The sequence below is a fragment of the Rhincodon typus genome, chromosome 5 (assembly GCF_021869965.1).
Source record: "Rhincodon typus isolate 14 chromosome 5, sRhiTyp1.1, whole genome shotgun sequence".
In the NCBI taxonomy this organism is placed as follows: Eukaryota; Metazoa; Chordata; class Chondrichthyes; order Orectolobiformes; family Rhincodontidae; genus Rhincodon; species Rhincodon typus.
In genome coordinates, this window is record NC_063336.1 from 62,743,777 (window position 1) to 62,768,061 (window position 24,285).

The 24,285-nt window shown below is 42.0% G+C and overlaps 1 protein-coding gene across 2 annotated transcripts in view; it reads right to left on the bottom strand.

Annotated features, from left to right (window-relative positions):
* The window catches only part of tmem244 (transmembrane protein 244), a 67,528-nt gene extending 43,515 nt beyond the window's left edge, over positions 1–24,013 (bottom strand). Inside the window, exons 1-3 of one of the 2 annotated variants that reach the window (XM_020512411.2) lie at positions 23,981–24,013; positions 23,652–23,737; positions 3,881–3,954 (exon numbers count right to left, since the gene is read on the bottom strand). In XM_020512411.2, the coding sequence (XP_020368000.1) occupies positions 3,881–3,954; positions 23,652–23,737; positions 23,981–24,013 (193 nt within the window). Of the gene's footprint in view, positions 1–3,880; positions 3,955–22,742; positions 22,940–23,651; positions 23,738–23,980 lie in introns of those variants that run through there. The other variant, XM_048597519.1, reaches the window with a different exon arrangement.
* Between the last annotated feature and the right edge of the window lie 272 nt (positions 24,014–24,285).

Sequence of the window (24,285 nt, forward strand, 5' to 3'; positions counted from 1 at the left end):
ACTCCCCTTTACTGGCTCCATCCCCGCCTCTTCGACCTGTTTGTTTCATCTCCACCTATCCTCTCCTCTATCCCTCTTCTATCCGCCTCCCACTCTCTCCCTATTTATTTCGGAACCCCCTTCCCCTCCCCCTTTTCTGATGAAGGGTCTAGGCCCGAAACGTCAGCCTCCCTGCTCCTATGATGCTGCTTGGCATGCTGTGTTCATCCAGCCCTGCACCTTGTTGTCTGTGGTGGACTTGCAAATTGCTTTCAAGAAGCAGGTTGGTATTTTAAATGTGTTAATGAGTTTGAACACTTCAGATTTAGCCTGCTTTGTAGGTCAAGAAATCCTGCCATCCAAAAATTTCTGTGCCAGGAATTGGAGCCTGTGTCTGGGAGTCAGAAACAATCTCCCTATTCCCCCAGCAACCAGTAATCAGCTTTCCATCACCAGGGATAGGAATGAATACTTTAAACCAAGGTGGTGCTGTCAAATCAGAACATTTCCTGTCACAAGCTACCGACTTCACTGCAAAAATCCAGCATTTTAAAGTTTCCTAGCTGCTCCTGGAGCTATCTGCAGGCCATTCCTATTGTCCGACCTGTAACTCCGTCTGATCGTGAGGTTAACTCTGGATATAGAACCTGAGGTATAAGCTGCACACTGTCAACTTTTAACTCTGTAGAATAACCTGGACCTTCAGATTTTTCATGCGTACGTTTCCATCAACTCTAGACCCTCACCACCACCCTGCTCTCGACACATGTAAAAGCCTCCTATATATTTCTAGCCCATCAAAAAATGAATCAGTATTCGATGTGGTTCTGGTAAATAAAATAGGGTAAGCTGATTCTGGTACAAAAATAGATCGTGTAATCAACAATAATCACAGCATAATTCAGTTCAAAATATTTCATCGAATCATAGAATCATACAGCATGGAAACAGACCCTTCGGTCCAACTTGTCCATGCCAACCAAGATTCTCAAAATAAACTAGTCCTATTTGCCTGTGTTTGGCCCACATCCCTCTAAACCTTTACTGTTCATGTACTTATCCAAATGTCTTTTACATGTTGTAACTGTACCTGCGCCTGCAACCCTCTGGCAGTTCATTCCACATACAAACCACCCTATGTGCGAAAAGTTTGCCTCCTCAGGTTCCTTTTAAATCTTTCTCCTCTCAGCTTAAAAGTATGACCACACGTTTTGAACTCCCCCATCCAAGGGAAAAGACTTTTGGTATCCACTTTATCTATGCCCCTCATAGTTTTTAAAAAACATGATTTTATATTTGTGAAAACAAACCAGAAAATGAAGTGAATTTGGAGAGCAGAGAAAGTTAATGTGCCTGGATGATAAGGGAAATAAAAACAAAAAGTGGGTTTATACAAATGCCTAGGAGTATGATCCTTTGAATCAGCAGTACAATTACAGAAAGTACAAGAAGAACTTTACAAAGTTAATATTGGTAATAAAAGTTGGCATTACGGACAATATTACATTGAAAACTCCAGAATGTTTGAAGTATTTGTGGAAAGTAATACATTTGTTCAGAAGTACATTGATGTTCAATAGGCAGACAGTGCTGTAAGCAGCTAGAAGACATAACACAGTATGGAGCTGGAGGAACACAGCAGGCCAGACAGCATCAGAGGAGCAGGGAAGTTGACATTTCAGGTTGGGACCCTTCTTCAGTAGCTACCTGTGTTGACCTTTGTGACATTCTTCCTTTATATCATCAAAGAAACCCTTTTTGGCTGTGCTGTTAGTAACCTATAGTCCTGGATACCAACCCAACCAGCTGGAGGAATCAAACCAGGCTTGGTTTGATTGATAAATTGTCCCCTCTCTATAGGTTCTGGGAGAGTTCCTCAGATGGGGAAATATTGTGGTGAGTTGGCCCTAGTAGGCTACTTAGCTCCTTTCATCACTTCACTAATTAAGTTATAGGTGTGAAAAATTACCACCAAATAAGGCCCTTGCGTGGCCAACTAATTGTCAGTTTAAAGCCTCAACATAGCACCTCACCCAATTACCTACCTTTCTGGCAGGTAGGAAAGATGAGTGTTTTCCCAACTGGGAAACCAGGGTGAACGACCAGCCAGCTAAAGGAGCATAGCCCCCAAGTGCCCCAACCTATGCAAGGTATGGAAGGGATGTGGTTGGAAAGGCAGCTGCTAAAAGTTACTCCCTCCCCTTGCCTCCAACCTCCCTGACTTCACTCTTCCTACAACCTCCCCCTCTCCCCCACCACTACCCCCTCCCCATTTCAGGACATAATGACTTACCCCCTGGCAGGTGAATTCTCCAAGGAGTAGGCCTCAATCAGTGGTCTTTAGGACCTAGATGTTGCTGACCTCTGATTTTATTTTGAACAGCTTCAACTGACCCAGAATGGCAGTGTTGAAGCCTACAAAAGGCTGAGAAACCCACGCACATTCATTTTTAATGAGCTGTTTGGCACGTTGTGGGCGTTGTTTTTGCAGCAGTGGTGTGTTTGTCTTCACTAAACACATCGACCTCCACACTTGCAGAAAAATGGGAAAATCACATCTATGAATTCAGGAATATTGGAGGGTGTTATCTTTTTGATGTTCTATCAATTGCTGCCATGTTTCCTTATAAATCAATAACTACACGTTAGAAGTGATTACTTAGGTGGGAAGAATTTTGACATATCTTAAGGCATTGGTGAGGCAAATTTTAAAGGTAATGGATTTCTTTTTAACTGGCTTTTTCTCATTGAAGATTAGAATCTCACTCAGGATAATTTTAACATCTAATCACTTGCCAAAGCAGTGCCCAATTTTGTCCGCAATGGTAGTCGGCCCAATGTAGAGGTGAGTTGATCCAATTGTGTGACATAATTCTTTGAAATTTGTGTCACAGATAGATAGGGTGATTAAGAGTGTAACAACAACAGTTCTGAGGAAGGGTCACCGGACCCGAAACGTTAACTCTGATTTTCTCTTCACAGACGCTGCCAGACCTGCTGAGCTTTTCCAGCAACTTCTGTTTTTGTTCCTGATTTACAGCATCTGCAGTTCGTTTGGTTTTTATTTGGTGATTAAGAATACATTTAGCATGTTTGCTGTTATTACTCAAACCTTTGACTATAGAAGTTGAGAGGTCATGTTGAGGTTGTACAGAGTATTAGTGAGGCCTCTTCTGGAGTATTGGGTCCAGTTCTGATCACCCTGCTATAGGAAGGATATTATTAAATTGGAGAGGGTTCAGAAAATATTTACCAGGATGTTGTCAGGAATGGAGGTTTGTGATATAAAAACAGGCTGGATAGGCTGGGACTTTTCCCACTGGAGCGTAGGAGGTTGAGGGGTGACCTTATAGAAGTTTATAAAGTCATGAGGGACATATATAAGGTGAATAGCAAATGTCTTTTCCCTAAGGTGAGGGAGTTCAAAACTAGGGGGCATATTTTCAAGGTGAGAGGAGAAAGATCTTAAAAGGAAATGAGCAGCAACTTTTTTACACAGAGAGTGGTTAGTGTGTAGAATGAACTTCCAGAGGAAGTAGTGAATGCAGGTACAGTTACAACATTTAAAAGACATTTGGATAAGTACACAAATAGGAAAGGATTGGAGGGACATGGGCCAAATGCAGGCAGATGGGACTAGTTTAGTTTGAGAACATGGTTGGCATGAATAGGTTGGACCGAAGAGTCTGCTTCCATGCTGCATGACTATGACTCTATAACAACATCAACAGAAGTTCAAATTGCCTCGCTATGACTGGGAATTCAGATCCAAGTGAATAGCCACCATTCAGTACCACAATATTGTGCTATTTCCTTAATTCATAATCAAAGGCACCCTCAAACTTGCCATTCATAACGGTATTATAATATACCATACAAATTTAATTTTACACTCACTTACCCATATATTTTGAGCTTGGACTTGATGGTTCTGTTTTGAAGTCGAAAGGTATCAGAACATCATATGTTTCAAGCCTGAAAAATGTAATTTGCATTTTCACAGCAAAATTTTAACAATGCTTGCTGAAGAATAAACACATCCTTAAATACAAAGGAGAGCATGATCTGACTGCAGATTAAAGATATTAGCCTGTGTAATATTATACATTCATCAGTATTATGTCTCCTGTATTATTTTTAACAATAAAGAAGAAAAGATTAAAATATGTTTTTTACGTTCCGCTTTTCAGATTTACAATGACATATTTTCAGGCTGCACAGTCACCATGGCAGAGTCTTTACAGCTTTAGTTGCTGTTCATTTAAATTTACCAACCAGTTTGATTCACCTTAATATTCCAAATAGGATCTGGGTAGTGCTCTATATAATTGCAGTAATGTTTCTTCACTTTTATGTTCCTGTGATAAAATTCAGCATCTCATCAGCATTTATGGTCACATGCTTGCATCTGTGAACTAGCTTTTAATGATTTATATATTGAGATGCTAAAAGTTCCTTTATTCATCTCCCCTATCCCTCAGTGTTTCTATCTTTTAGAATTTTCTCCAATTTACGCCCAAGTCTACCACCTTAGAACCAAACAATCAACAAAAGAGAGGTTGTCAATAAATTTGCTCAGGAAGCACAAAGCTAATTGAATTGCTAAGCTTTCTTCCCCCCGCTCTGTATCTTCTTCTGTTTGAAACATTTATCTAATTTCCCTTCATTGTTTGATTTTACAAACTGCAGCTACAATAATTTCACATTTTAGGTTAATCTAGACTATTTTTCCACTCTCCCGCCCCTCCATTCATTGCAATTTCGAGATTAATAAACAATTCAAGAATTTTCTCTGGCACTCCTGGGGACTTCAGAAAGCCCCAGCCTGTTGTATTTGTTCTTGAGGCTCTCCTCAGCCAGTTTCTCCCATTGCACTAGGCCCGACCAGCAACCTATCTCCATGTGGGAGCTGGGTGAATTTCCGTCCTCCCAGAACTGATGAGCTGCTGCAGGGCATACATTTGGTGCCCTTGGTTCACAGGGTAATGAGATCTACATCTCCTGAGAACTTACATCTCACACTGCTCCAAGCAGACAGGCAGAAAGGTCAGTCCGTTGGCATCACACCAATTTTGAGCACTACTTGAAAGTTGCATCACTGCTATAAGGTTCACAACTTTCATCTGTTGTTAGTGAATGCTACTAATTTAACAAGGATATTGAAAACATAGCAAAACCTACTGATTACTCAAATCACAACTGTACAATTCTGCTGGGACTGGAAGAATCATATCTATGGAAACCTGCACTCATCTTCTCACAGACATTTGCATGAAAAGATATGATTAATAATAGACTTTAAGAAACAGGGTGCAGAAAGATGGGGGATTCCAAAGGGACAGTATACAAGGAAATTTTGGACGTACTCCCTCCAATTTCTGATTTTTAACTTGTGTCCTCTTTCGTTGGCTGGGATTCTATAGAAAGTAACAGAGCAAGAAAACTCACTCTCCCCTCAAAGAACAAGCTGCATAGAGCATTGAGTTCTAGCAAAACTTTAATTTTCTTGATGCCCAATTGATTGCAACTTAATTTGGTGAAGATTCCCAATGTCAGGCTGCAGTGCTACCATCACGTTCTCCAAGCAGCCTATCACAATAAAGAATTATCACGGACAGCAAACCAGGAAAGCAAGAGCACTTAGAATCGAATTATGCCTTAAAAGTTTACAGAAAGCAAAATATTTATTGGGTGTTAAGTAGAAACTGAAATGTCTACTAAAATTATTTCAAACATCATTTTAAAAAATCTTGCAATTGGAAAAATAGAAATATGGAAAATGCACAGCACAGAAGTCATTCTGCCCATCATGTCTGTGCCAGCACTAATTATAATAGAAAGATCTAACAAATACCATAAATATACATTACCTTTCAAGGGCCTGGTTGATTGTACAGATGTAGCTATGATACAAGTTGTGGTTAAAAGCCCAATTAAATTTCCTTGAACAAGTCTTAATTTTTTTTAACAAGCTTTCTACGTGATTAGAAAAAGGTCTTTGCATGATGAATGCTTTTCACAGATTGTTATCTCTGGGAGGGTGTCCACAGCACAGCCTGTGATGCTGTAATAAGTGACAGACTGCAACTTCAATATTTCTACATTAATCCGTGCTGCTCTAATTTCTGAGGTTATGGGTGGATTCAGAGGGGTAATATGAGAATTTGCCGTCAGGAGTCCTGCAAATTGTAGTAACTGGCACTAAATCATCAGTCAATAGTGCCTCTTGTTTGATGCTGTTTTTATTTAGAATCTTTGATATTCAGAAAACAGGTTAGACTTACAAAAAAACACAGTTGGTTTAAATGTCAGACATTGTGTATCCAGTTTAAATTACCTGCCAGGTGCCAGTTTAACAGTTTGACTCTTCGTAATAAATACCTAAGGGTCTATTATAAGAAATTGCCCTCCCATCAGGGAGGCTTGCCCACATGGAGTACAAAAGAGGAAAATTAATGGATAGAAAACTATGGGGAATACATTTATGATATGCACTCCCAGAATAAAGGGCTCCTCATCAATATTGTGGATTGGAAAATGAGTCCTCTATAACAAACATAGAAACCTCCATGAATTATGTGGTCCATTATTTTAATAAAATTGAGACACCATCAAGTTGTTGCTCATGCAATCATCCTCATTAGCAATGGATCCTACAGATAAATATGAAAAATAAATGTCAGGAATATACACAGTAAACCTGTGAAACCTTTAGCTGTATTCTTTATATATAGCTTTATATAAAGAGCATGTGCTCAAAAGAGGTTGAGGTCTGTTTTACACAGGCAGGTACAGGATGTTCTGCTATGACATGAGAGTTGCTTTCCTTTGCTATAGAAATAATGGGGCCTATGGGAAAAGCGGGGTTAGCAGCAGACCACCAAAAAATATCACTCAAAATCGCTCAAAAATCACTCAAAAGCCAAACATAAAGGATAGCATAGTTTGAATAAATGTTTAATTCATATCTATTAATGAAATGAAAATAAATTTAACACCTTATCTTGAAAGAATGTCAAGATGACTTGATGGGGGAGGAGGTTATGAGGTTGGTCTGTTGTTAATGTAGGGGCTGAGAGTCATCATCATCATCATCATCATGATCATCATCATCATCATCATCATCACCGCCTTCAGGTGCAGCTGTGGTTGCAGGGTTGGGGCAAAAAATAGTTAAACCAGAAGTGGACGGCTGTGATTCATTGTCTTCTGACTGTTTCTTGGGGGTTGGCTTAAAAAAAACACGTCCAGTTTTTGCTGCTTTGCCCTTTTTCTTCTTTCATGAAGAAGTTGTTCATAGGGTGCCAAATAAGATCTTATTCCACAAACTGCTACCCTGCTGCATTCTGCATTGTAATCGTTGTCCTCTGAGAGCTGCAACTGCTTCTCAATTTCCCTCAGGATAGATGAAAAAAACAGAAGTGGAAAACTCTCATGGTGCTGCATCCTGGATTACTACTTCATCTCCAGCTTCCACTTCCCCCTCAGTGACAAGTTATTGTAGATCAGCTGTAGAGAGAAGTCTTCACAGTGGGACTCAAGCAGCTCTTCAACATCCTCACTCTTCACTTCTTCAAATCCAACTTGCTTTGCAAGATCAACACAATGTTCTTTGATTCTTGGGAGCTCCTCTGAAAAAAATCTGGCGAAGGTTCTGCCAAACTGCGTGCAAACATTCCTTACTGACATCACCCCAGGTCTCCATGACAATGGCAACTGCATTCTTGATGTTAAAGCTCTTCCAAACTTGAAGAACACTGTCCTTATCCCCCTCAGGGGCTGCAATCAGCTTCTTAAATGTACACCTTAAATAATAAGCTTTAAAAGCTGCTATCGCGCCCTGGTCCATGGGTTGAAAGAAAGAGGTTGGAATCGATTGAATCACATTATAGCCAACACAAGTTCGCATTTTAGAAATAACGTTCTCCTATTAATCAGTCACGTTATAGCCAATTTGTATTGCCAGAACATGCATTATAGCAGAACCCCCTGTATTCCAATCAGCATTAACAGGAACAATACGTGATCCATAACTCATTCTATGTTTAGGACTAATGTAATTACTTCATTACATCTATCATAATAACCACTTTTAGTGGGGAGTGGTATTTTTGCAACAACAACGTGATACAATAAAGATACTGTATGATGATGGACGACTTGGTGTTGGAGGGGAAAAGAGGTTCAGTTGCATGTAACAGCACTTCTGGATATGTAAAAAAATGACAAAACAATAAAGATACTATATGGAAATTGAGTCCAGACTGTTCTGCTGTTTGTTCCAAATGAGTGTCATGAGTAAGTTACCATTAGATACAGCAGATGTTAGAGCTGATTTCCTTCTTCACTGTGTTTTCCATTGATACCCAGAATAAAAATACTATTATTATTATAATTTCTAAAATCAGAAAGGCCTTGCAGTTGCTGTGCCCCAAACTGTCTGTAGGTGCACTAGTGTGTATAATTATATCTGGTATTGAGGATTATGACAGGTGTCATATCCTTCCTTCAGGGCTGGCATTTTGGTAAGCGTTAAGTGAAGTGAAACACGGAGACAATTATAATTTCTGCAGATATAATTTCAGAATTTTTCTGATGACAGGTACATTGAAATTCCAACCTGAGAGCTCTGTCTTTCCTTTCTCAATGCATGTAGCTGAGACTAGGCACACAATTCAAAGCTCATGTCCACACACAGAAACAGCGAAAACAGGAACAGGAGTAGACCATTCAGTCTTCTGAGCTTGCAGCACCAATCAATATGATCATCACGAATCCATCCAACTCAGCACTCTTTTCCCACATCCCACATACCCTTTGATCCCTCTAGCCCTAAGAACTATATTTGTCCCATTCTTGAGAATATTCATTGTTTTGGCCTCAAACCCTTTATGTGGCAGAGAATTCCACAGACTTGCAACTCTCTGGGTAAAGAAATTTCTGCTCATCTTACTCTTAAATGGCCTACCCCTATATCCTTTTACTGTAACCCTTGGTTCAAGATTACCAGTCCTCAGGAACATCCTTCCTGTGTTTACCGGGTCTAGTCCTGTTAGAATTTAATAGGTTTCAATGAGATTCTTCCTTCGTTCTTCCAAACTCCAGTGAGTATAATTCTAACTAATCACTTCTCTCTTTAAACATGCACATGTCGATTAACATTCAGGCCACTGGGTTTCAATGAGATGTATCAAGATACTTCATAGTTATTAGAAATGACTTTGTAAGAAGTTGTTGGGTCTAGTGAGCTATCCATCTTAATGATTACTTCATTTTTGAGCCTAGAAAAAGATTGAACCAGAAAAATAAAACCCAGGTTGTCTTCACAACATCACTAATGCCTGTGCCATGGCACCCAAAACTCTAAATATATCAAATGGAACATTTCCACCCACTTGGGGTATGATCCACATAATGCCCCGCATCTGTAAGAGCACTAGGCTAGTTATGCCATGTGTGTCACAACAGGCAGAGAGGTGAACCACAATTTTGAGTGTGATTTGGGGCACGGTCTTCCATTTTGTACCTCGTGGGTCCTTTGACATCTTAGTTTCATCATTCCTAATTGAACATGCGATCAAGTGCAGGAGGGTACCCCACTGACTCTCTTTAAAAAGATCACTATACAAACGTCAGGTGACGTTTAATTTTCTTTTGCTTCAACAGAGTGTTTGGAAGCCCTGCATTATTGGAAGAGTTAAAAGAAGATTTTGGATTCACAGAGGAGTGATGCTGGACTCTGACAAGGAGTTGAAAGGCCTGTAATGAGAAAGACTGCTTGCAGTATTGAGAACTATGGTTTCCAAATTTTGACAGCATAATGACAGAGATATAACAGAGGCAGCAGAGAGGGGAAGTTGTACACAGAAGGAATAGGACAGAGGCCCTCAAGAATGTTTTACCCACAAAGAGTCTTCACCACTTTTGTCCCACTTGCACCTAATACAGGAGTAGAGTCCGCCTAATTTGTGTTTCATCAAAGAGGTACTAAGTCACCTCCTATAACCAGATCTGCAGCTGCACAGCAGGATGAAGACAGGGCTGCCAGTGGCTGTGGAGATAACCATAACTTTCAATTTTTATACCATTTGAAGCAGGTGATATTTTCAGTTTCACAGCTTGCCACGCGTCTTTGCATCGAGAGGTGGTGGATGCCCTAGGAGACGGAACATCACTGTTTTATTTCTCAGTAGAGAGAAGCAGGAGGTGTGGACAAGTAACACTGCTGGATGAGCAGACTTCTCATATATGCAGGGAGCAATCAGCTGTAGCCATGTGACCTTATGGGTTTCACTTATCAACAGGAAGTTGGACTGCAACCACAAGGATTATTATTCTTAGCTTATGCATTTGGCAGCAACTATGCCTAGGAGATCCTGTCTGTGCTATCTTACAATGGTCATGAGGTAGTCATCCTTGGTCAGACTGCTATACTCATTTTCAGACTGGAGGCCTGTTGCCAGCAGTGAGCCACAAGGATCGATGCTGGGTCCACTGTTTTCCATCATTTATACAACTGATTTGGATGTGAACATAGGAGGTATGGTTAGTAAGATTGCAGATGACACCAAAATTGGAGGGGCAGTAGGCAGCAAAAAAGGTTACCTCAAAGTACAATGGGATATTGATAAAATTGGCAAGTAGGCCAAGAAGTGGCAGACGGAGTCTAATTTAGATAAATGTGAGGTGCTGCATGTTGGAAAGGCAAATCAGGGCAGGACTTATACATTTAATGGTAGGGTCCTGGGGAGTGTTGCTGAACAAACAGACCTTGGAGTGCAGGTTCATAGTTCCTTGAAAGTGGAGTCACATGTAGGCAAGATAGTGAAGAAGATGAGACAACAAGGTGCAGGGCTGGATGAACACAGCAGGCCAAGCAGCATCTGCTCCTATGAGAGATAGTAGGAACTGCAGATGCTGGAGAATCCGAGACAACAAGGTGCAGGGCTGGATGAACACAGCAGGCCAAGCAGCATCATAGGAGCAGAGAGGCTGACGTTTCGGGCCTAGACCCTTCATCAGAAAAGGGGGAGGGGAAGGGGGTTTTGAAATAAACAACTGCACCTCCCAGTCGCGAACCATTTCAACTCCCCCTCCCATTCCTCAGACGACATGTCCATCCTGGGCCTCCTGCAGTGCCACAACGATGCCACCCGAAGGTTGCAGGAACAGCAACTCATATTCCGCTTGGGAACCCTGCAGCCCAATGGTATCAATGTGGATTTCACAAGTTTCAAAATCTCCCCTCCCCCCACCGCATCCCAAAACCAGTCCAACTCGTCCCTGCCTCCCTAACCTGTTCTTCCTCCCACCTATCCCCTCCTCCCACCCCAAGCCGCACCTCCATCTCCTACCGACCAACCTCATCCCGCCCCCTTGACCTGTCCGTCCTCCCTGGACTGACCTATCCCCTTCCTAACTCCCTACCTACACTCACCTTTCCTGGCCCCATCCCCGCCTCTTCGACCTGTTTGTTTCCTCTCCACCTATCCTCTCCTCTATCCCTCTTCTATCCGCCTCCCACTCTCTCCCTATTTATTTCAAAACCCCCTTCCCCTCCCCCTTTTCTGATGAAGGGTCTAGGCCCGAAACATCAGCCTCTCTGCTCCTATGATGCTGCTTGGCCTGCTGTGTTCATCCAGCCCTGCACCTTGTTGTCTCTGCTCCTATGATGCTGCTTGGCCTGCTGTGTTCATCCAGCCCTGCACCTTGTTGTCTCGGATTCTCCAGCATTTGCAGTTCCTACTATCCATAGTGAAGAAGATGTTTGGTATGCTTGCCTTTATTGGTCAGTGCATTGAGTATAGGAGTCAGGAGGTCATGTTGCAGCTGTACAGGATGCTGGTTAGGCCACTTTTGGAGTATTGCGTGCAATTCTAGTCACCTTGCTATAGGAAGGATGTTGTGAAACTTGAAAGGGTTCAGAAAAGATTTACAAGGATGTTGTCAGGGTTAGAGGGTTTGAGCTACAGGGAGAGGCTGAGTAGGCTGTTTATGGGTTTATAAAATCATAAGTGGCATTGGTAGGGTAAATAGACAAGGTCTTTTCCCCAGGGTGGCAGAGTCAAAAACTAGAGGGCATAGGTTTAAGGTGAGAGGGGAAAGGTTTAAAAGGGACCTAAGGGGCAATGTTTTCATGGTGTGCATATGGCATGAACTGCCAGAGGAAGCGGTGGAGACTGGTACAATTACAACATTTAAAAGGCATTTGGATGGGTATATGAATAGGAAGGGTTTGAAGGGATATGGGCCAAATGCTGGCAAATGGGACTAGATTGATTTAGGATATCTGGTCGGCATGGATGAGATAGACTGAAGGGCCTGTTTCCATGCTGTACAGCTCTATGACTCTATGACTCCAGGCCAATCTAAAGTAGCTCTGACTCTTGACGAGTGGGCTTCAGATTGTAGCACCTCATCATTGCAGCAGCAGAGAGAGCTGAATGGTTGAGAGGCATCAGGGGCACTGGTAGAGTGACAATGAATACTGACATCCTGAAGGAGGAGGACAACAAGTCCATACACCAAAGAGCCACTGACATTGCTCGGGGGGGGGGTGACTTGGAAATCCTAGTAGTTGACTGGATCTCAAAATGCCATGAGACCCTACAAGCACCTTGGAACACTGGTATCCACAGCTATAATAACAGGCTGAGTCTGCCTGATGGCAAGGTAGACAACAATAAACATGTATCTCATCATCGCAGTATTGAGTTTCTTCTGAAACATTGGTGACTTCTGCCAGAGCTGCAATGGAAACTGAAATGTTGGCTACAGGATGCCACATCACTGATGAGTTCAAGTGCTATCAGGGAGTTGGTTACCACTTCCAAGTTGGCAAGGTGAATGCTCAGCTTTATCTGTTCTCTGTGCCTCTTTGGTGCTGGACTTCTCTTTACTACTTAACAATGACAGAATGTTCTGTAGCAATCCTGCGAATGTACCAAACATTACAGTGTTCATCTTCATCAGCATTTTCCTGTCCACTTCCCACTCAGAAAACATCTGTAAACATCGTTCAGTGAGCTGGGACCAGCACCGATCATCCCCTCTGTACTTGCTACAACCCACTCTTGCCTAGTGGCTTACCATGTGCAGATTCTAAGCAAGTCTTTAAAGTATACATAATAACACTTTCCAAGATGGTGAGTGCAAATGTGTAGACAAGTGAAATTTCTGCTTTATCAGAGACTTGGGGTAGAGTCTTTCCAACTCCTGAACAACATGGGCCATTGCAAAAAATTTGGGAAAAATCAGGTGAGATGTTCAGCGAGGAGCTTCTGCCGAAAACAGGAAGTCCCATTTTCTAACCAAGTGTTGAATGGATGATGTGAGATTCTCACTAGAGAGCAGCAAGAAATCTGTTTGCAAGTATTATCATGGATTAACATCTCATCATTTACTTAATCTCCCACCCACCAGATAGAAACTAGATGCCAAGAATCCCTAACATAAACATCAAAGCAAATACCTGGTGACTCAAAGATTGGCTGGGTAGTTGACAATGAGGAGGAAAGTGTCAGGTGACAGGAAGATATGCAGGAAGATCAGTGGCAGATGGAATTTAACTCTGATAAATGTGAGGTGACGTACTTTGGAAGAAGGAACAAGACCAGAGAGTACTCAGTGAATAGCAAGACTCTGGGAAATTCAGAGGAACAGAGAAATCTTGGGGTACTTGTCTACAGATCCTTGAAGGTGACAGGAAAGGTTAATATGTCAATTAGGAAGACATACGGGATGCATGACTTTATCAGTTGTGGCACAGATCATAAGAGCAGGGAGGTCATGTTGGAGCTACACTGAACTTCGGTTAGGCCACAGCTAGAGTTCTGTGTGCAGTTCTGATCACCATACCATGATAAGGATGTGATTATACTGGAGGAGGTCTAAAGAAGATTCACCAGGATGCTGTCTGGGATGGAGCATTTCAGCTGTGGAGAGAGGCTAGATAACAGCTGGAGGAACACAGCAGGCCAGGCAGCATCAGAGGAGCAGGAAAGTTGATGTTTCCAGTTGGGATCCTTCTTCAGGAGCTTCGGTTGTTTTTTATTCAATATAATAATTTGAGGAAGGACCCAATAGAGGTGGATAAGATTATGAGGGGCATGGAAAGTGTGAGTAGAAAGCAGCTGTTTCCCTTAGCTGAAGGGCTGATAACAAGGGGAATAACTTTAAAGTGAAAAGCAGGAGGTTTAGAAAGGATTTGAGGAAAATCCTTTCCACCCAGAGGATGATAGGAGCCTGGAATGCATTGCCTAATTAGTTGAGGTGCAAAACCATGCAACCTTCATAAAGTACTTTAATGAGTACTTCAAGTGTTATAACATTCAAGGCTACTGATCTAGTGCAGGAAAATGGGGCTGGTGTAAGTAGTAGTATGCTTTTGTTGGTACAGACTTGTTGGACCAAAGTCTTCATCTGTACTCTACGATTCTATGTTTCCAGGTAGCCATTTGCACCTCTGGGCCTCCATCTTAGACAGCTGGTACCAACACCTCAGGGCTCCCCACGTCACATCCAGAAATCTTGGCATCTGACATGCAGCAGTCTGATTGCATCCTCATGATATATCTCTGATCCATTTACAGAACAGTTCTGCACTTCAATGCTGCAAGGACGTTTTGTGTGCACTGACAGGCACCAGCTCACAGATTGGGCCAGGCTGCATTTCAGGGCTGTTAGCTCACCCTCTTAGAACTCATTCACTTTGTGCATTGCTTGGTGCTCACAGTATTCCTGCATTGCCTTTTGTAGCTTTGACCCCTGCAGCCAAACCTTAAGGGTTCACAGTGCTTCTATCTTGCCTACGGTATCAACACAAAGCTAGACAACTTGTCACGCTTGTCATTAGTCAAGGTGGTGAACACATTGTTGTATGATACAGTGTTAAGTCAATCTCACACCTGAACTGTGTGCTGGTTACATACGTGTGAAATGTACTGCATTTGCTTCAACCAAAGGACTACTTCCCAAAGTCTCAGAGGAGTAGTCTTTAATCAGGTCAAGAGAAGCATGCTTCAAGCAGGGGCTTACAGCACATTAAGTCATTGGCAGCCTCTATCAGTCCATGGACTTGGATACGGTCCATACCTCCACAGTCTGGGAGTGGGCTATGGCCAGCCTTGTGAGTCCAATTGCTGGAAGAAAGTCGGGAGCATCAGCTCAGCCTGAGCCTACTGCACCAGAAATTCCTGACTTCATTGACATATACACGCAGACACAGAAGCACCAGGCTGGTCTGCCTGGGACACTAGGACACCCCTCCCAGGACTGCAGCAATGCGGTTGGGACCCTGCAGCCTCAGGGATGTGAGTGTCTGACTGCCCTCACAGACAGACGGCTAGCTGCCATGGACAACCATTTCCAAAGGTCCTGCATTCCGAGTCTGCTGGATGTGCGCACAGACTTGCATTCCAACACCATAGCATTGGGGCTCAACACCCATGGTTAGGCAACAGGGTCCGAAGGATCTTTGGGCTCACTTCAGGTGTCCCTTCCTCAGAAGGAGACAGTGCTGTGCCACTCAGAACATTCCAGAGGTGGCCAGATCATCCATCTTCACCTGCCCGCCCACCCACCCTCATTCCTGTGGGAGGGTGCATTTTCCTCTGGGCAGGACACACTCAGCATATCTGGGGCCTGCAGACACAAATACCCTTGGAGTTGTTCAACCAAAGGCCAACGGGCTCCACTGTAGGGCAGGCTCTCTTCACTCCAGCTGTGAAACTTCAGACCACAATGGGATGAAGTGGGAGGGTAACAGGTAAGAAGATCTTATAAGGACACATTGGTGGCACATCCAGAAACTTAGCTAATGTTCTGGGGACATGGGCTCAAATATCTCCATGGCAGATGGTGGAATTTGAATTAAACAAAAAAATATTTGGAATTACAGTTGATGTTGATTTGATTTATTGTCACATGTACCTAAGTACAGTGAAAAGCTTTGTTTGTGAGCAGTACATACAGATCATGGGGTGAAAAAAAACTTGGACGGTGTAAGGCATACAGGTTACACCACACTGGACATGTGCTAGGCAAGATCAACATTATCAAGATCAGCATTATTTGAAGTTAGAGAATCCATTCATCAGTCTAATAAAGGCAGGGAAGAAGCTCTTCCTGAACCTGCCGGTGTGTGTGTTCAAGCTTCCGTATCTTCTGCCTGACGGGAGAGGTTGTACGAGAGCATTACCAGGGTGGGATGGGTCTTTGATGATGTTGGCAGTCCTTCCATGGCAAAGACAGGTGTAAATGGAGTCCATGGATGGAAGGTTGGCTTCCGTGATGGTCTGGGCTGTGCACACTATGTTCTGTGGTTTCTCACGGTCTTGGGCAGAGCAGTTGCCTTACCAGGCCATTATGCACCTGGACAGGATGCTTCCTATGTTGCATCTGTAAGGAAGTGAGGGATGTTATGGATATGTCAAATTTCCTGAGCTGCCTGACAAAGAAGAGGCATTGTTGTGCCTTCTTGATGGTCACATCTACGTGGGAAGTCCAGGACAGGTTACTGGTTGACGTGACTCCTAGGAACTTGATGCTGGCAGCACTCTCAAACTCTACTCTGTTGATGTAGGTGGGGGTGTGTTCTTCTCCTTTCTTTCTGAAGTCAGTGATCAGTTCTTTAGTTTTGCTGACATTGACAGAGAGGTCTGAAGATGAGCATGAAACTACCGTTGATTATTGGAAAAACCCATCTGGTTCACTAATGTCCTTTAGGGAAGGAAATTTGTCATCCACACCTGGTCTGGTCTACATGTGACGCCACACCTAAGTCAATGTGGTTCACTCTTAAGTGTCCTCTGGGCCAATAGGGATGGGCAATAAACTCCAGCCTAGCCAGAGACGCCCACATCCCGTGAATGAATAAACATTCACTCTTCTTTATCAACTCTGAGAATGAATGTCTGTTGATTCATAACTACAATGTTGAAGGTACAGAGGCTAGCCATCCTCAGTGGTGAGAGGTTTTACAGTCCAAGGTGTGAAGTGAACAGTTCCTGCACTGTGTGTAGGATACAGACCTTGGAAAGTGACTGCTACTTTGACAGCTCAAAAAAATCTTTGTAGGTCACAATACATTGTTTATGCATCACAGCCATTCGTGGATTGATTCCTAATGTTACAAGATGTGGTCAAGAGTGCTTGGAGCAAGGACTTGGACTGCACACAGGATGTCAATGACAATATTCACTGATTCCTCTGTGTGCCAGTCTTTCTTCCTGACCAGATGTTGGGGCAGTGAAGTTCTCACCAGTAAGTGCTCCTGACTCTAACCTAGCTAACATTCCCACTGAGGAGTCAGCACCTGAGCTGGTGGAGGGGGTGCAACAGACAGCCTTGCCAGTGCTTCCTCTGGGATACTGCGCTCTCTTCCTCAGAGGTGGAGGATGGGATGTCTTGCAGGGCTAGGCTCTTGGCAGTGAAGACCATGCTAATGAGAGTGAGGTGGTGAATATGACTATTAAGTATGAGTCCTGGTGGTTGATGGGTGAGTAATATGCTGTGATGCATTGAACGAAGTGAGAGGTTAAGAGATGGAGTGGATAGAAAGTGACCCATGTGAGGTCATCGAACTAGCAAGTTCCTCAGGTCCAGATCTTTGTGAATTGGCTTTCTTGGCCAATGGCTCCTGTTCCATTTGTGTTGAATGCCTCCAGGTTCCTATCTCTTTCTTTCCATTTCCATAATTTAAGACAATTTCTATCTGAGAACCCAGGAGCCCTTTCTCTATTGTGCTGCTCCATAGTCATTTCTTTACCCTTCTCCAAAGCTTTCCTGAGACTATTGCAACAGCTGCTGTAACCTGAATGCGCCTTCCCTTTAACACAGGCAGTCTACCTTTAAGAAGTGTAGGTTAGAAGTAGGTTGTACTAGTCCTCTAGGCTCCTGCATTTGTAGCAAGCCAGTAGCATGTTATGTACTGGACTTCATGCTACAATCATATCAATGAAAAGACATCACAAAATCTGCTTACCCCAATGGAAACAGGCCTAGGATAATGGATGACAAATCCCATACCATGTATTGAGTCTAATTAAACATTTGACCCTTTTCATTACAGTTCTTACAATTCTATTTGTGAAATAAAAGCACTGTACATCTGATCACTGATTTAATTACAATCACTTGCTAGTCGGTGGCTGGACATCAAAACTGTTTTGGCGGTTGAGGTACAAAGTTCAGGAATATCACTTGGATAATGCACTGAGGGTAGCATAGAGTGGGTTCAGCTGGTCAGACTTCAAGTTTGTGTCAGTGAAAGTGGATTGACAATGGACAAAGTTGACAGACTGTATTTATATCATGTGCTGAGAGAGAAAAAGCTCAAGGGAAAACCTATGAGACTTTGTCCTTCCCATCTTGCCTATCACAGGTTTGTTTGCCGATGTTAGAATTCATAGGAATGACTGCACACAGTCTTCATGACACAAAGTCCTGTTTTTACATTGAAGATGCTGTTGTGGGGCTAAGTGCAGTAAACCACCAACAGGAGTAACAACTGAAAGCTGAGTATCCAAGAAGCTATGGGTCATCAGTTGTAACAGAACTGTCAATGACTACATCCACTCCCTCATTACCCAGCGTATCCTTCACAGTGCCATCACCAACAAGCTAAATTACCAGGCTTGGTTCAAAGAGGATTATAATAGAATTTGCCAGAGTTGCACCAAGCATGTCTGAAAGTAAATGTTAACCAGGTGAAGATACAATACAGGGCTATGTGTGTGCTAAACAGCAGAAGCACACTTGATGCCTGATCCCATAACTAACAGATCAGATAAATCTCAGTCGTCTTGCCACGTCCGAACATTAACACTGATAACCAATTAAATAGCAAACAAGTTAAGGAGGTTCAGTGAACATTCCCATCTTAATTGATGGTGGAGTCCACCAACGGTGTGCAAAAGGCAGCACTGATGTATTTGACACCATCTTTAGCCTGATATGCAAAGTGGATGAACATTCTTGATTTCTCTCCATGGTTTTCACCATTGCTAGCAGCAATCTTCAATCAGTTTGATGCAATGTCAAGAAACAGCAAAATTCACTACACACTACAAAGGTTACTAGGACTGAGAATATATCACTGTAATACTGAAGACATGTACTGCTGATCATTTTCAATACAACTACAACATTAATACTTACTTGACAACATGATAACACACTCAGGCATGCCCAGTTCACTAAAAGTAAGACAAGGCCAACCAGGTTCATAAATGTTCCAGCAACTCAGTCTCAATCATCTGCCCATTTATATTTTCCATAGTACTTTCAATTGACGTTTAGTCAGTAATAACCTGCACACAATCTTCAGTTTGGATTTAGATGGTAGCAGGTGGATTTGGATCTTAATAGAGCCTTGGGTTTAAAACCAAGAGCTGAATTTCAGAAATGAATTGAGTATTATTGCCTTTGACATCAAAACAGCATGTAACCAAATGTGGCATTAAAGAGCCACAGTAAAATCAATATCAGTGGTAAAATTCTCTAGTGGCTGGAGTCATATCTAACTTAAAAGTTAATGATTGCAATTGTTGGACGCAAACCTACTCAACCTCCAGACATTCCTGGAGGAGCTCCTTTAGGGCAGCATCCAACCATCTTCAAGTGCTCAATCAATAATCTTTCACCAGTATTAACATCAGACCTCGGGCTATTTGTTGTTGATCCTGATGTTTAACACCATTTTACAATTCCTCAGATAATAAGACAGTTCATGACATCAAATACAATCAACAGCAACTAAACTGAAATCACCATCAAGCAGAAACTTAACTGGACCAGTTACACAAATGCTAGGTCCAACACCAGGTTTTGTGTGGAAAAGTAGCTTATGTCCTAATCTACAAATCCTAGCAGTGTGATAGAATAATTTTCACTACCTGGATTGATGCAACTCCCAAAACACTCAAGGAACATGACACCATCAGGACAAAGGAGTACTCTTTCCTGGCACTTCAAATACCGCATTAACCATGAACAAGGTTAGGAAGGTGGGTGCATCAGGGCCCAATAACTGGGGATCTAGGGGGCTTTCTACGTTTGGGTCTTGGGCAGGCCCACTAGGATCAGATTGAAGATGGGGCCACTGTGCCTGCATGTGGGGCCACAACACTCAGGTTGGGGTGGGGCAGACCTCTGTGCTCAGGTTAAGGTCAGGGTTACTGTTCTCAGATCAAAGGCTGAAGGCCTGGGCCAGTGGGTGCACTGCAGCCTGAGGTTTCTGTCCCTGGCCCCAATATTGATAATTTTTACCTACTCTGATGGCAATAACATGACTGCAGTGCGCACTATCTACAGAATTTCAGCAAATATTTTCAGCCAAACTTCCAAAACCACAACCTCGAACACCTAAAAGTACAAAGGCAGCAAGTGCATTGGGGAAGTGTCATTTCCAAGTTCCCCTCAAAGTCACATACACCAATTTAGCAAGAACATATATCATTCTATCCGCATTACTATTGAATCAAAATCCTGGAACTTTCTGCAAAACAGCACCACATGACTGTATTGGTTCCACAGAAAAGGCCTCAATTTTCAAAGCAGAGCTGTTTAAGCTTCATTGCCATGTATCACTCTTAAACTGAACCAACAGACTGGGTTTGTTCCTGAATTTTGCTCTTAAAAGTTATGTGAAATGGCATAAACAAACATTTAGAGGATTTTTATTGGCTCCTCTAGCTAAAGCCATGTTTTTACTAAAATGAGGGAAACATAGATCGAATCCATTTCCCACCATTCAGGTAATAAATCTGTGCATACGTGTAGTACACAATTGGATTATCTCAGTGACGTTTTACCCATAATGTAGAAACCACTAAATAATAAACCTGCTACAGGAAGAGCCAATGAGGCAGCCTTAGATTTGAACTGATTACTCATTTTGTTGTACCTCATCACAATATGTCTAGACACCTTTTTCTCTTTTCCAGGAATACTGTTGCCATGGTGAAATGCATTGGAATTGTTTATTGTGGTATTATACAGAAGAGTGTGCAATAACGCAATGGTTGATTGATACAATAACAAAACTGATTCTGCCATCACAATTACCTTTGTTGTAGTCTTGGAAAAAAAGTAAAAACGTGAATAACATATCACAAAATTTCACTCTAGAGTAAACACAACATCTATTACACTATAAGTCCTGCCTGTCATCTTACACGATGAAAACTGAGCTAAGTTTTGAATTGCGGAGATGTGCTGCTAGATTGTTAGCATCAAATTTTTAAAAAATGTTCAAAAGAAAATGAAGCACCCAAAGCAATGTAAACAAGTTTGCACAGTAAACAGTGCGTGTGAATTCAGAGTATTACCTTTATAAACAGTAAAAAATAATCCATAATGAAAATTTGCTTATCCTGAAATCCAATTCAGAAACATTGAAAGGAGTGTAATATTTGCTCTTTATGTGAAATGCCAGCATGTTGGCAGCTTCCATATTAATGTCAATGAAATGCTTGCACTTCCAGTTCCTGAACTGTAACCTTCCAGCAGTTGGTGGGCACCCAAATGTAAACCTGCCAGAGTTCTACTGACAATCAATGTGCATCAGCTGAAAATTCTTGAAGATCATATTAATGCTGGCACAGCATTTGTTGCAGCTAGATTCAAACCAGCAGCAAGCATTATAATAATGAAAATACAATTTTTCGAAGTACTGATCTAACGTTTGGTGCAGCTTTAATTTTATTTGACTGCTGGCTATGACATGCCAAGGTAAAGACAACCAAGTAGGTTCTTACTCCCTAAGTAACCATGTTCTAAAGTGCTTCTGCTACTTTCTGGGATCCATCTGAGCAATCCTAGCAGTGTGTTGAATGAAATATTGCAGGGCTGCTGTGAGACCCTCAACAAGTGGTGTTCATAGTTATGGTGGTGGATAACAAACTGAGCTTACATAAGCTCAGTCAGTGTTTTCACTGCAGCATTCAGATATTGGGTGCCTTCCACTTGTGCTGGAATGAAAGCTCAGACATCAACCATTAGATGCAGAATAATGGATGTTACCACTTCCATGCTGGATTGGAGGGGCTCCAAGCTCTGCACAAAGTTGTGTGTGCTGTTTTTACCAAATTCCTTAATGTTCCTTTGTGATGACCACAAACTTTCTGGAATCCCTGACAATTCATTAAGGAGTTACACATGAATAGTTTTTTTTCTGTACTCTGCCTCATCAAAACTCTACACTTTGCAACAGATATTGTTTGAGATCTTATCATTCGATCAGCTAGCACCTATGCTACCCTTTCCCCAGATTGCAAGCCACTTATGCAAAGTTTCTCATCACATGCAGATTCTTCTAAGCTACCCTCTAAAATGCATAATATCAGTACTTGTCTCGATAGCTGCGAAGGTGAGAGTGAGTGACAGCATTTTTTTCATTGTATTCTTCCTGTGCTACATAGTAATTTTGGAGTATCTGAAAAGACAAAAATGTAAGTGTTGGACTATGGGGAGGACGCACCATTTGCTGTTCCTGTTTCTCCTTCACTGTAGCTCAAACCTTGTAAGTCAGAAGAGATTGTGGGATGAGAGGGAAGAGGAATGTGAGAATGAGGTAATGTTACGTGTGCACTGTTACCTTTCATGCAGTCAACCTTACTTTTGGTCACAGCCTCAGACATGGTCACTTCAGTAATAGTGAGCATCATCTCCTCTATTGAGATGATGACATGCAATTGTTCCATGCCATGATTCCCCACCAGTTTGCAGCATTGAATCACGTCCTCAGGCGATGGTGAACTGACCTTATGTTTTTGCTAAATGTTGCACCCGCGAATCCCATGTGGTGGGGCATCGAATCCATTCTGTTCCATTCCTGCACTAAGGCCTCTGTGTTGGAGAAACTTGGAGTATGCTTTCTATCCTATTTCACCATTATTCATAGGTCTTTCTGCATAGACGCTCGTCATCATTCCCTTACATTACCTTCTTCAGCCGGAGTGCACTTCCTTTTAAGAAGTATAGGTTTTTTTTAAGTGCTACTGGCCTCACGTGACCTTGGGCCCCCTACTGGAGTGTGCAGTCATTCAACAGAACATTTAATGCATGTTACATTAAAGGTAATTAGCAGGTAGTATGAAGTTAGCAGGTGCAAATTTAACTCACATTGCAGTACCTGAACCCATTTTCAGGTATTAGAGACAACAAGGTGCAGGGCTGGATGAACACAGCAGGCCAAGCTGTGTTCCTACTATCTCTGATTCAGGTATTAGACACCTTTTTCCCCCGTTGTCCCCTGCTGAGAGTAATTACATATGCTTCTCTTAGATTCATTGATGGAAATGATTCAGAGGCAACTTTGAATAAAAGTTGTAAATAATTACCACAACGATATGAATTTACATTTATATGAATGAGATGAAATTGAGCCAAGGTAAAGACATCAATACAATTTTTTTGTACCGGGACTGCTGATTAGTTTCAATGCACGTTAAGTGAAGGGGAAGTTAAGATAGCACAGGATGACCCTTGTGGTAAAATAGTCTATCTTATTTTCTATGTCAAACTCGCACATCTAAAATGCCTGCTTGAATGAAGTATCAGGAAGGAGGGATATGATTAACGAAGAACGGAGAACAAACAAATTCATCAAGATACCAGAGTTTTAACATTAACGTCCAAGTTTTCCTACATGTCCTATCAGGGATTCTCACCTGAAAGCTCCGAAGAATATGCTGCCGATAATATAATATACAGCATAGAAAGTCATCAAACATGTCAGTAATTGTAGGAGAACCGACTGCCAAAAAAACCACAAAATGAAAACTGTTAGATGCAATAAAAATATTTATAAATCTGATTAATTTTAATATAAATTCTAAGTCATATTTAAGACTTGCAATGCAGAGCAAACCAGTTGAATGTTGCAGCCTCACTTAGCAGGTTAATAACAGTAAAGCTGAGACAACCTTTACACAATCTTTATCCTAATAGCAAAACCCAGATTATCCAACACATATGAAAAATGATACGCATTTGATACCTTTGTATCTGTGACCTTGAATTTCAGTGCCATGTAAACATTTAGGTCTACATACTATTTCAAACAAAGCTCCCTTCAAAGGTGGTAGACAAGGTCAATAGCATCCAATTCCCTTTCTCCTTAAGTGCATTTTTTATAGGGAATCATTTCGGTGTGACAGGATTATGTGATCAAGGAAAGCTGTGTGAGCTGTCTGTCAAATTCAATAAGGCAATCACATGGGAGAAATTTGTAATCCTATATTAGTGCCCTGTATCTATCGTCAAAAGTAAGACCCATCATGGATCACACTAAAGTATATTACT